A 12,100-nucleotide genomic window follows, 5' to 3' on the forward strand; every position below is an offset into this window, starting at 1 on the left:
CACCAACCCAACAATAGTACTTACTTAATGGTCATGCACAATCCTTAATCTAACTGAAATGTAATTGTAAGGTGGATAGATCGAAAGGGGAGGTAAGAAGAGTTATAGGACAGTGAGGTATCCAATTTCTCGGCAAATAATTCTTTGTAGTTCCTCATTTCGACTTCCAAGTCTTGTAGGTTCTCTTTTCTCGTGAATTGGTCTTTTCCAAGGGTTCACCTCCAGGTCTATCTCTCGGATTTGATTCTCGATCCATTCTCTCAGACTCTCTTTCCGCAGTGCTTGACGATTTACACTCACGAGCCTTGCTGTTATACGTCCATCTCCTCTTGTGTCTGGCCCAAGAATGTTCACCTGAATTCAGATTTTTCCCTCCAGCCTTATCGTAGCCTATTGTTTTATGCCCTACCTCCTGGTGGGGAAGGGGAGTTAGAATTCTCGGAAGTTCAAAAACAATGGAGCAAAGGAGATTGGAAGAACAAGGTTCAAAGAAGTAGAATATAAGGGCGCGTTTTTTTATGCAGCGCTTGAGAAGCGCTTTACAGCAAACACTCTGAAACCTGTTTCTTTATCTGAAGAAACATCTTGCAGGACAACACTTCCACAATGATGATGAGATCAAAAATGAACTTGAAATGTGGTTCCAGCAGCAAGTGGTAAAATTCTATGACTCTGGGATATAGAAGCTAGTACCCAGACTTAACAAGTGTTTGAACAATGGGAGCAATTATGTAAATAACACATGTACCAGTAAATAAGGTGTAGTGGATATTTGGTCAAATAAAAATGTTTGGAATGAATACTAGCCATTGTATCTTTAGTTTTCAGACATGCCTTGTATTAATCATGGAATATATCAATATCATGATTTATTTTTAAATTTAAAGATTATTTCAATAAATAAATAAACTGCAGTACAGTAGAACAGTGTTTCTCAATCTTTTTGAAGTCTGGGAACACTAGACTTTCACGTTTTTTCTGCAGAACAGTAAAGTTTGACATTTTCTTCAGCAGAGCAGTTACAATACATCAGCTTTGAAGCAGAGATGGCAAATTTTTTGAAATCAAGTGCACTCGGTCTAGTAGATGATGACATTGGCATTTGCTAATTAAATTCCCATACAAAAATTATTTTACATTGTATTGATTTTTCTTTTGTAACAATTTTTAATTGTATATTTGTTTTTTTGCGGAACACTTGAAGTGGCTTCACAGAGCACCCGTGTTCCGCGGACCATGGATTGAGAACCACTGCAGTAGAGCATCAATTATCCAAAACAATTCGGAACTGGGGTTGTTTCAGATAACTGACCATTTACGAAAAAATATATTAAACACAATACTGTACTGTATAAATTTTGTATCACATGTCTTACAAATACATATCTTACATAAAATAGTACATTAAAGTAGGCCTACAGTTTAGTTTGGCAGGAAGGGGGAGTGCACTGCAGCACCACAACACTAGTGGAAATTTAAATTTGCCGACTGGAACACTTTTGGTTAACCGATGTTCGGTTGATCGGTATTTGGATAATCAATGCTCCACTGTATTCTCAAATTATGTCTCATTCAAAGCCATTAGTTTAATAACATTGGATTAGATTAGATTATTCTTCCAACATATGTACAGTGTTGGAAGTTGAGCTCTGTTGATCAGAGGTCTCCAAACTATGACCTGCAAGATCAGTTCATCCGGCCCGTTGGAGCACTGTGTCACAAACAAGCTAAAATATAATTATACAGAAATATCATTGATTGTAGATCAGGGGTTCCCAACTTGTGCCGAGGGTGCATGTGCATTCATGGCAAAGTGTTGAAATAATGGAAAAGAATTAAATCTTAAAAATAAAGAAAATAAAAAGTTAATTTAGTTTTTAAAATCTTGCTAAATGTAGTGAGAAATCCACTAAATTGGCAGATTTCTCACTACAATAATTGGGCTACACTGATCTAATCCATCACGCCTATTATAATCATGTCTCCAATGGCGTCTCTATTGTATTAGTAGTATGGACATTAGTTGTTACTGCGTGCTGTTGTTGTAAACTTGTACTGTTGTCATCACACACTATCGTTTTGTTTTTTTTTTCTTGTACATAAACATTTTACCTCAAAAGAGTAATCCAAGTAAAAAACAACAAACCTATCATTTTAACTAAGATTGAGAAAAAGGCTACTTTGTTATCAAAGTAAGGAGAAATGTATTTGCTTAATATGCAACAGTGTCGTCAGTGGCAAAAAAAACACAACATTGAATGTCATTACAAAATCACAGTTCTTTTGAGGTTATCCACCTAAATCCAAGTTAAGAAAAAGAAAATTTAATTAACTAAAATCGGAATTATCTACCCAGCAAGCATTTTTTACCAGCCATGTATATAAAAATAAAAATGCCACTGTTGCTTCCTTTAAAATTTCTCATTTGTTAGCAAAATAAAAAAAAACATCTTTAGAAAGTGAACTAATTAAGGAAACATTTCTCATTGGAGCTGATTTGTTATTTGAAGGATTTTCTAATATATGAGAAATTATTTCAGCAATACAAAATTTGCCATTATCAAACAATGCAAGTACAAGAAGAATCCAGGGGCTGTATTCTGGTCGCCATCTCTCACAAACTGGTCACTGATTGGCTAATCCAAATGATTAGCCAATCAGCAACCAGCTTGTGAGAGACAAGAGACCATAGACGGTGACCAGAATATGGCCCTAGGCGATTTCAACAGATTTACAAAGTCAGTATTTGGAAGAATGTGAGTATTTCTCATTATAATTAGACAAGTCAACATATATATCAGATACAGCGCAACTAGCAGTAACGATAAGAATGGTATTTGATTTTAGCGTGAAAGAAGAACTATCAAAGTTACTATCATTACAAAAGTGAACAAGGAGTGAAGATATTTATAATATATTTAAAAATTACTCAACAGAAATTAATCATTATGTACCAAAATGTTATCCTTTGAACATGTTATGAAAGTTGTTGTTAAAATAGTTAACAAAATTTGAGCAAATCCTTTATCACACAGATTGTTTAAAGAATCTTCCCAAGCTGACCTTATCTTACATACAGATATAAGATGGTTAAGTAAAGGCAAAGTACTTGGCCAATTTATTGATCAAGAAGAGAGAAAAAATTTCTTATTTCAAAAAGTCAAACGTTTGAACAATTAGATAACCTACAATGGTTGATGGACTTGGCTTTTTTAACTGACATATGTGATAAACTGAACAGTTTAAACCTGGATCTCCAGGAAAAAAATAAACATTTAGCTTAAATGATTAACTCTACAAAAACATTCAAAGCCAAACTACTGTTTTGGATAAATAATTTGTCGAAAAATTCTCTTGTACATTTTCCAAGGATGGAAGAAGTAACTGTGAAAATAATTTTGACCTAACATTATTTATTACTCATTTTAAAAATCTTTTGGAACAGTTTGAAAATAGTTTCCAGCAATTTACCATTATCAAACCTGTGGAAACATTTTTTGTAAATCTTTTTACTACACAAGTAGACATTACTGAAACTGCTAAATCTATAGCAGAACTTCTTAAAGAAGAAATATCGATAATTGAAGAAGAGGTTTTAGATTTTCAAAATGACATCATATTAAAATCTCACAATACAGATGAAAACTTTTGGAGTTTTAGTTGATCATAAAAAGTATAATCTTTGAAAAAAGGAGCCTTTAAAATCAAATCCTGTTTTGGTTCCACATATTTGTGCAAATCTTTATTTTTCACCATAAATATTATAAAATCAAAAATCAGATCTCAACTTACTAATGCCAACCATGAAGATTGTTTACAATTGGAATTATCATCTTACACTCCCAACTGTGAGAATTTTGCAAATAAAATGGTGTCAAAGATTGCACTAATTCGGCTATTATAATAAATATATAATATGTTATAGTAAATATATGTTACAAAATGCATGTTATATAAAGGACATAATATTTAATTTTTTTTTTTAAATCCAATTTGCACCCACCATTTTTTGCAATCTCAAATGCACCCATGCCACAAAAAGGTTGTGAACCCATTGTAGATAAACTTACAATGTAAAAAAATTAAAATAAGTGTAACTAAAAATGCCAAAATTGGTCCAATCTTGAGTAATATAATTTTTAGATAAATCTGTGAAATAAAAAATTCAGCCACTTTTTGCAACTTTGGATATCAGAGTACATTTTGTATAAGTACTGCAATGAAGTTTCAGAAGATAATTGACATCAATAAGGAAAGAGATTGCAAGCTTGCTGCAATGATTGTGTTTGTGTATTGGTAAATAAATATGTGGTTGTTTTTATTTATTGTGTATTCAGTGTGCTGTATTGAACAAAATGGTTATAATGCCCGCGTTCATCATTCTCTCGGTTATCTGGCCCACTGTGAAAAAAGTTTGGTGATCCCTGATGTCAATTGATAAAGGACCAGGATCATGCTGGACTGTAATCCTTAAAAATATCGCAAATGTCCTGTCAGATTTAAACTCTGAATATTTGTGATAAGAATGTTTCATAAATTCCAGAAAAAATTCCTAATAAATTATTTTCTGCAAAAGAAAAAATCTTTACTCAAATTTTTGAAAATAATTACTTCTTTCATCAAATTTTATATTGTTTATTAAATATTTTTTGTTTGATTAAAATTATTAAAATCAAATTTGTTTTTAAATTGATCATATTAATTCATAATACAATATTAAATTACTATTTTATTATTAGAAACGAATAGTAATTTAATATTATATTTATTATGCACATTTTTTGTATATTTATTATTAATTATTGTATTTATTATAAATAAATACAATAATAAAATGTAAAGAGATATAATTTCCGATAAATTTTATTATAACAGAATTTAATAAATATTCATAAATACATTTTAAAAAATACTTTAATTTCTATTCTAAAATAACATTTAATATATCAAACTTGTTTAGGATGATATTAAAAAAGTTATTGTCCTTCACTGCTAGTAAATTTTCTTATTTCTGCATAAGTGATATAACCATCTCTATTCTCATCATGTTCTAAGAATGAATCAATGGCAGCTGCAAAATAATAATAATCAATATTTAATAAATTACTTGCTTATAATTAAATAATTATTATGTAACAAGATTAGATGGTGAAGTAATTCTTATTAACAAAGTTTGTATATTAATTTCTTATCAAACAGTTTTAATTCTGAAAATTTTGTAACTTTGCAAACATCTTAAATAGCATATTTTGCATAATCAACATTTTCTTTTCTATCAGAACCTAAACAAATTCTTGAATATATAAATATTTCAAGATTATTTCCTAAATAGAAAGTATACTTAGTAAAGAACTAAACATTCCATCTTCAGATTCTCAAGAAGGTCACAATAATACATTGAAAATGAAAATAAAAGTTCTACATTTACACAAGGACTATTTTATTTGCAGTGGCAAAATTGTAACTTATTAATTCTAAAATAAAACAAAAATATAATTGTCACAGTCCTTCAATGTAATCTCCACCTTCATGGACAACTTGCCATCAAACTTCTTGGACAAGAGGCAATGAACACAGTGAACAGCATAATTTTTAGCCAGTATCTAGAGAAACCATTCTAAGACAGAAAATGATTCTGTAAGCATCTTGGAAGTGCTTGCCTCTAAGAAATAATTACATTTTTCATTTTTGAGGAAAGATCAAAGTTAAATGATCTCATATCAGGTGATATGGTGAGTGTTCTAGTATTTTGCAGTGTTATGTGCTTAGCAATATCCTCACTTGTAACAACAGTAGCTGCATGCATTATATTCAAGACAATTAATTGGATATGATTGCAGAAACTGTGGCCTTCTTCAAAAAGCTATGTAAACACTGGAATTGCATGCCTACTTTAGTACTCATTTCTCAGCATGTCCATCAACAATCATTCTCTCAATAATCTCAAAATGGCTTCCACAGTTGTTCATCTGTTATAGTAACTGATAGCTGCCATCATGCAAAAATCTCAGTATTCTCGATTCGTGGCAAAAGGCTTCCAACCATCAGGCAACAGTATATGATAGTGCAACATCACTATATGCCTCACACAAACTTTGACATTGCTGGGCATTTCATCCATGTACTGTACAGTCTGAATTTTGGCAAAACGTCATTATTTTTGGTGAGTAAACATTACTTAAGAGAGAAAATAAACACTTAAATGTTTGACATTATTTCTCAGCCAAATTTAAGTGAAACAAAAAGTATAACACACAAATTAATTTTTTTTGACTGTTCATGTATTTATTTTAAATTATTACAGGTAATATCCAATGGACAAGAAAGAACTGTCCCAATAATTTGTTACTGGGATTGATTTATAATTTGAATTAATAATTGGTCGATAAAAGCAAAACAGCAACAACCAAAATATGCAAAATGCAAAAATATTTGGTGATATTTTGACAATTTGCCAATTTATGGTCAATTTTCAATAACGTTACCAGTTAAAAAAGAATAGTCCCTTTAAATTAAAACTTAAAAATGCATGCATTTTGAGCACAAACTTTTCACATCCTAAAATACTATGATTTCCTGTGAATAACCTGTAGCAGCACTTAACCACACTGGTGTATAACTTATCTCACAAAAAATTTCTAAAATAGAAATAAAACAGTCACATAACCAACACCTCAAAAGTAGTAGTTGAAAACAACACTTTCTGTGCAGTTTGGAAACCGTGAGTGTTAGTCTGTATGTGCAATGTCAGTTCATTATGTCATGGGTTGCATAAAAATCAAGTTTAAACATAAGCTTTTCTTTCCCATTCCATAAAAAGGCTTCTATGCTCATCAGTAGGAACTTCTAAAAAAAAAAAAAAAAAAACAAATCCAAGGAAACAATATCTAGAAAATAAATATAAAATTGGTCCCTCTGTATCCATGGAATGGAAAAAAAAATCCAAACATTTTCAAAAAGCAAAACTTGAATTGCTTGTATTTTAAATATTCTATTTTATTTTATGTATCTCTCTTTCAGATCATTAAACATAAGCAATCTACAGGTATTGAAAAAAAAAAAAAAATACAGATATACCACCAAATTTCCAGCAACTGATGGCACAGCATCTGTTAATTCAGACAAAATTACAAAAAGAAATTTAAAATTTCCATGTCAGTAGACTAGTTTATTGGATGGCCACAGATGCATTGTGTGTATGGTGTGCTTATTTACACTGCACTTAGTGGTGTTACCACAGTTATGTGATGTTCTTAATTTATTTTGCTTAAATACTAGATATGGCTTCTGAGGGATAAGAGTGGTGGTGGTGTCAAAATGTCAGTGGTGGTGTCAAAATTTATATTTATTATTTATTTAATTCAAATTTCTAGCAGTCCATGGTATACTTTAGACACATGGAAGGTGTATAATTAGTGAGTAAGAGATGTGTTGATGAATTATTATTATATGTGACCATGGTTAGTCTGCCAAAATGGTTAATCTGGCAAGACCTTGGAACCAATGGTGTTAGAAATTTGGTGTACTTATATTACATTTTTACTGATGTACACTATGTAGTTATGCCTATGATGGTTGCACCTATATTAAAATGTATACAGACATAACTTTGTTTTTCTTGTCATTATTCTCTAATCATACAGTATAACAACAGTTCATACAGCATTTACATTGTATTAGATAATGTAAGTTTTCAGAGACAATTTAAAGTATATGACAAATGTACATAATCTTTATGCAAATGCAACAAACTCCTCTAACTGGACTTGTAGAGGGATTTTTGTATAACAGCTCATTGTTATACAAAAATCCAAGTTAGTGAGATGTTTTCTCTGATAAACTTGAAAACAAGAAGATAGACACAGCACAGTAATTTATTATAATCAGCTCTACATAGAAGTTTTACTGTACTTTAGTGGGTTATGTTGCTGAATTTATTATTACAGAAATGAGCCTTAAAAATTTCATGATAGTACAATGTACAGCAATGTCCAGTCTTCAGTAACTTATTGACTACATTAATATAAAACATGCTATCACTTATTAATTATAAATTTCTATTGTAAAGAAAATTTAAATTACTGTACAATTTTTGAAAAAATTTATCTGAAATTAAGTGAAGTCTGAGTTAATGACCATTCCTACACAGATACTAACAGACAATTGTATTAGATATATATTTTTTTCATAACCAGAGGTCTACATAGAAGTTTTACTGTACTTTCGTGTACTTTACTCTCACTTTTTGCAAGATTGCTTTCAGACCATCACTCAGTTGCAGATGCACTTCAGAGTGAAAAATGTGTTAATTTTGATGTCCAGGAGAGCAATATAGAGAATGCAATATTACTCCGCAGAGTCTTTGTTGGTGGATTTAGGCATAATTTTGGAGGCATACACTGACCTATGCATCATATACAGGGGAGTCACTAACTACATAACATTACATATGAAACATTCTTAATAAGTATGTAATACCATTTGCACAATATGTTGGTGATGAATTTTTGCTTTTTCAATGTAATGCTAAACTCAAGCTGCACACATTGTTAGTGATTACCTGAGTGAACTTGTTATTAATGTTTTATCCTTGCCAGCAAATCCACCCCTTAATCCCATTAAGGATGTTTGGGAGATGCTGGGAAGATAGCTTTAGAACCATCTAAACCATTCTATGACATTATAAGAGCTTGAGATAGCTCTTCAAAAAAGTGGAAGAACATCTCACAGAAAGATGTTGCAAATATGATTAAATCAATGCCCACATATCAATGAGTTGCAGTGGGTACAATGAGATGGACTGCTTGCATACAGCGATGCGACACATGGGAAATCTGCCGAGGTCATATGCTTCCCAGGAAGTCTTTCATGGGAAACAAGCTCCTATTTAGAAGAAAGATATAAACACAAAGAAAATCTATAAAACTTCACATGACCAGGCTGTTGGCAAGGTGCAAACCCACAACCAGGCTACATGAAGATATGATATATTTTTAAACACCTTTTTGTGATTATTATGCTCTTTATTGTCATGAAATAAAATGGCTTTTTTATTGCCTTTCCTTTTTGTTTTTTCTATCAGAATAAATTCTAGCTTCATACATCATTTTTACATTAGTTAAAATTAACAAAAAGTTATAACATTGTTGAAATTATTATTAGAGACAAGCAAGAGGAAGAGATCTTTAAAAATTGCAAGTGATGTGATAATTCTGTCCAGTAATTTATATATATTTAGATTCAAGTTTAATATACAGTAGAAACAAAGTTTCAAACGTTTTATGTATTTAATTTTAAAAATTTAACTTAAAATGAAAATATGAATTGTTGAAGATTTTTATCTTGCTTTACATAGTTTTTTCAATTGAACTATATTTTAATTTAATTAACATAGTTTATTTGCAAAATTGTTCAAGAAACTTACCAGTAAGGTCAGCATCAGAAATAAATGAACTACCAGTATCTGAATGATCCATTGTATGTTTCATTGCTGTAGCTAATTCTAAGCCATCCAACTTACTATTATCATCAAAATCATGCATTCTGTAAACACAGATCAATCTCTTATTCCAAAACATTATAAAATTTATATTTAATATTAAAACATAAGCATTAATAATTACAAATATGACTGCTATTTAAACCTATAAATTTTATTATTTTTAATCACTTTTAATAGCTAATAACCATCTAAAGTAATATATTTAATACAAAAATATATATTACTAATTAAAAATTATTTTTAACTTCAGAAATTTTGAAATCCATCATAAAAATTATTCTTTATGATTCAAAGCATATGTTTGCAAAGTAATAAAATTGTTTCTTCTAGAGAAACTATGATAAAAATTTAGAACATATCACTTCTATTAAATATTACTTTAATGAAAATTAATAAATTTAATGTTTTATACTTAATTAAATAAATTTTTTTTAAATATTTTCAAAGCTCTATAATTTTTTAATTATTTCAGTTAAAAAAAAAAAAGGATACTTTCAAAGAACTGAAAATATTTAAAAATTTTTATCTATCTTACATTTCTAATTATTCACAAATTTCTTTAAATAAAGAAATTAGTTTATATAAAATTAATTATACATATTTATTAATTATATTTAATTAAACAAATCATACCTAAAAAAATAAAAGATGGCCTCATCAGTTTTTATTTCTCCTAATTCTTGTAATCTTGTCATTTTCTTCACATCTTCTTTGATGTGACTAATAAATAAAAATTAATTATAATGAACAACATAAGAAAAGATTTTATTTATTTAAATAACCAAAAGATCTAAATTATAAAATATGTTTTTGCTATTTATAAATGAGTTATTGCAAATTTTTATATTACCTTAAAATTCTGTATTACATTTCACAAGTTTTTTTAATAACTATAATTACTATTACAGTGGTTCCTTGCTTAATAAGCATAATTTATTCCAGAATCTTACTTCGAACGTGAAACACTCGTTAAGCAAAACAATTTTTCCTATATAAATTAATGTAAAATACGATAATAGATTCCATGCTGAAAAAAATACTCAAATATTTCATGTATAACGTTTATTCAAAGAAAATTATACGATATACATTGTTAGGGAGTGCGAATCATCATCATCTTTTCTTCTAGCATGGAATGAACCAACCTAAAATGCAAATTTGATTTGCAGAAAACAAAAAAAGTCAAAATTTAATTTGGAATTATGGCAGCATAACTGCCTACCCTTAGTCAAATTATTTAATTTCTAATATTTAATTATAACCTTTACATAGTCCAAGAATTTGGCATATTGTTTGGCGTGTTTATTATATAACGGGCTACGGTTTTTGATGTTTATATATAATATGTGTGAACACAAGTTTGAAAAAATATGTGATCACAAGTGACACTAAGATGCTAGCGGAACGAGTGCTAAACACAGACCATCGTAATGTGCACAATCCGGGACTTCCCCTCTCCCCGTCACTCGTTATACGAAACGTCGCTCATTAAGAGAGTCATTTTTTTTACAATTTGTTTTGCTCATTACAAGAGGTGCTCATTAAGTGAGGTTCCACTGTATTTATTAAATAATTAGGACAAGCCAGCAGAAAAAAAAAGATATAATACTTTAAGATGATACAAATAATAATAAATACACAATAAAAGAAAATTACAGCTTAAAACAGTTACAAAATATTAATGATGCATTTTTTAGTAGAAAAAACTAGTGTTGGAATTCTAAAGAGGTGATATTTATATAAACAATTCTATTGGATTTAAATTCATGTAGCATCAACCAGTAACTTGATAAATAATGAATAATTTGAAGTCAATACTCTTCTAATGTAAACAATTGATCAAAAGTGATATTTATATAAGAGAAACCTTCTTCCATCTATTTAGTGCTTTCGGAGAGATCCTATGTTCAAAATCTTCAAAAAACTTCTAAATTTATATAAAATTCTACATTTAATAATTTTGGAAAAGTGAGAAAATTCCATATTTCAAATAACATTTTAAAACAATTAAAATCTTGTGTTAATCTTTTAAACAATGGCAAACATATGTAACTATTAAACGTTGCTTCACGTGAGAGTATTTAAAGATTCTTTTCTTCAATCCTTAAAAAAATATAATAATAAAATAAAATAAGGCCATAAAAGTGACATTTCTCATGATTTACGTCATAAGAAACGTCACTTTTCCTACCAAACGAACTTCTTAGAAGTTAAACTGTAAACACGTTTGACTAAATGTAATCATTTAAGGAACTTCTTACTATAAAATTATAATGATTTACGTAATTAGTGATAAAAAAAATGATAAAAATTGACTTTATAAAACAAGTTTTTATATTATAAAATCTTGGAAGAAATGTTCTCAACTCTAAATCTCTGACTAGTTCTCTCGCTCCCCACTTCTTACGAATTTCCTGTAGAGTACCGCTCGGTCCATCGACGTCTTGTCGTACTTCCAGTTTTACTTGCGAAACTAGAGCAAGGAAAACCAGGGCATTTAATCTGGACATTATTACTAAACTATTTTACGTTAAAAATGGAGTTAGGCTACGTCATCTCATCCAATTCGTCTGGTATCATCAATAATAAACAATAGCC

The 12,100-nt window shown here is 29.5% G+C and overlaps 1 protein-coding gene across 1 annotated transcript; it reads right to left on the bottom strand.

Moving 5' to 3' along the window:
• Nucleotides 1-4,896: 4,896 nt before the first annotated feature.
• Nucleotides 4,897-12,100, bottom strand: LOC136977442 (multiple coagulation factor deficiency protein 2 homolog). The gene is made up of 4 exons (XM_067272933.1): nucleotides 11,870-12,100; nucleotides 10,136-10,222; nucleotides 9,425-9,543; nucleotides 4,897-5,071 (listed from the first exon to the last, which is right to left on the bottom strand). The coding sequence occupies exons 1-4, from the start codon at nucleotides 12,010-12,012 to the stop codon at nucleotides 4,977-4,979; spliced, it is 444 nt and encodes a 147-aa protein (XP_067129034.1). The 5' UTR covers nucleotides 12,013-12,100; the 3' UTR covers nucleotides 4,897-4,976.

Source organism: Centruroides vittatus, unplaced genomic scaffold, assembly GCF_030686945.1.
Source record: "Centruroides vittatus isolate TY-2023 unplaced genomic scaffold, ASM3068694v2 contig_459, whole genome shotgun sequence".
In the NCBI taxonomy this organism is placed as follows: Eukaryota; Metazoa; Arthropoda; class Arachnida; order Scorpiones; family Buthidae; genus Centruroides; species Centruroides vittatus.

Bases quoted from the DNA above. Each gene is read 5' to 3' on its own strand.
- LOC136977442 (XM_067272933.1), bottom strand. From the start codon at position 12,012: ATGTCCAGATTAAATGCCCTGGTTTTCCTTGCTCTAGTTTCGCAAGTA. The intron at 10,223-11,869 runs GTTGAGAACATT...TTTATTTATTAG, and splicing joins GAACTAGTCAGAGATTTAGA to TCACATCAAAGAAGATGTGA. The intron at 9,544-10,135 runs GTATGATTTGTT...CTGTGTTTACAG, and splicing joins GCCATCTTTTATTTTTTTAG to AATGCATGATTTTGATGATA.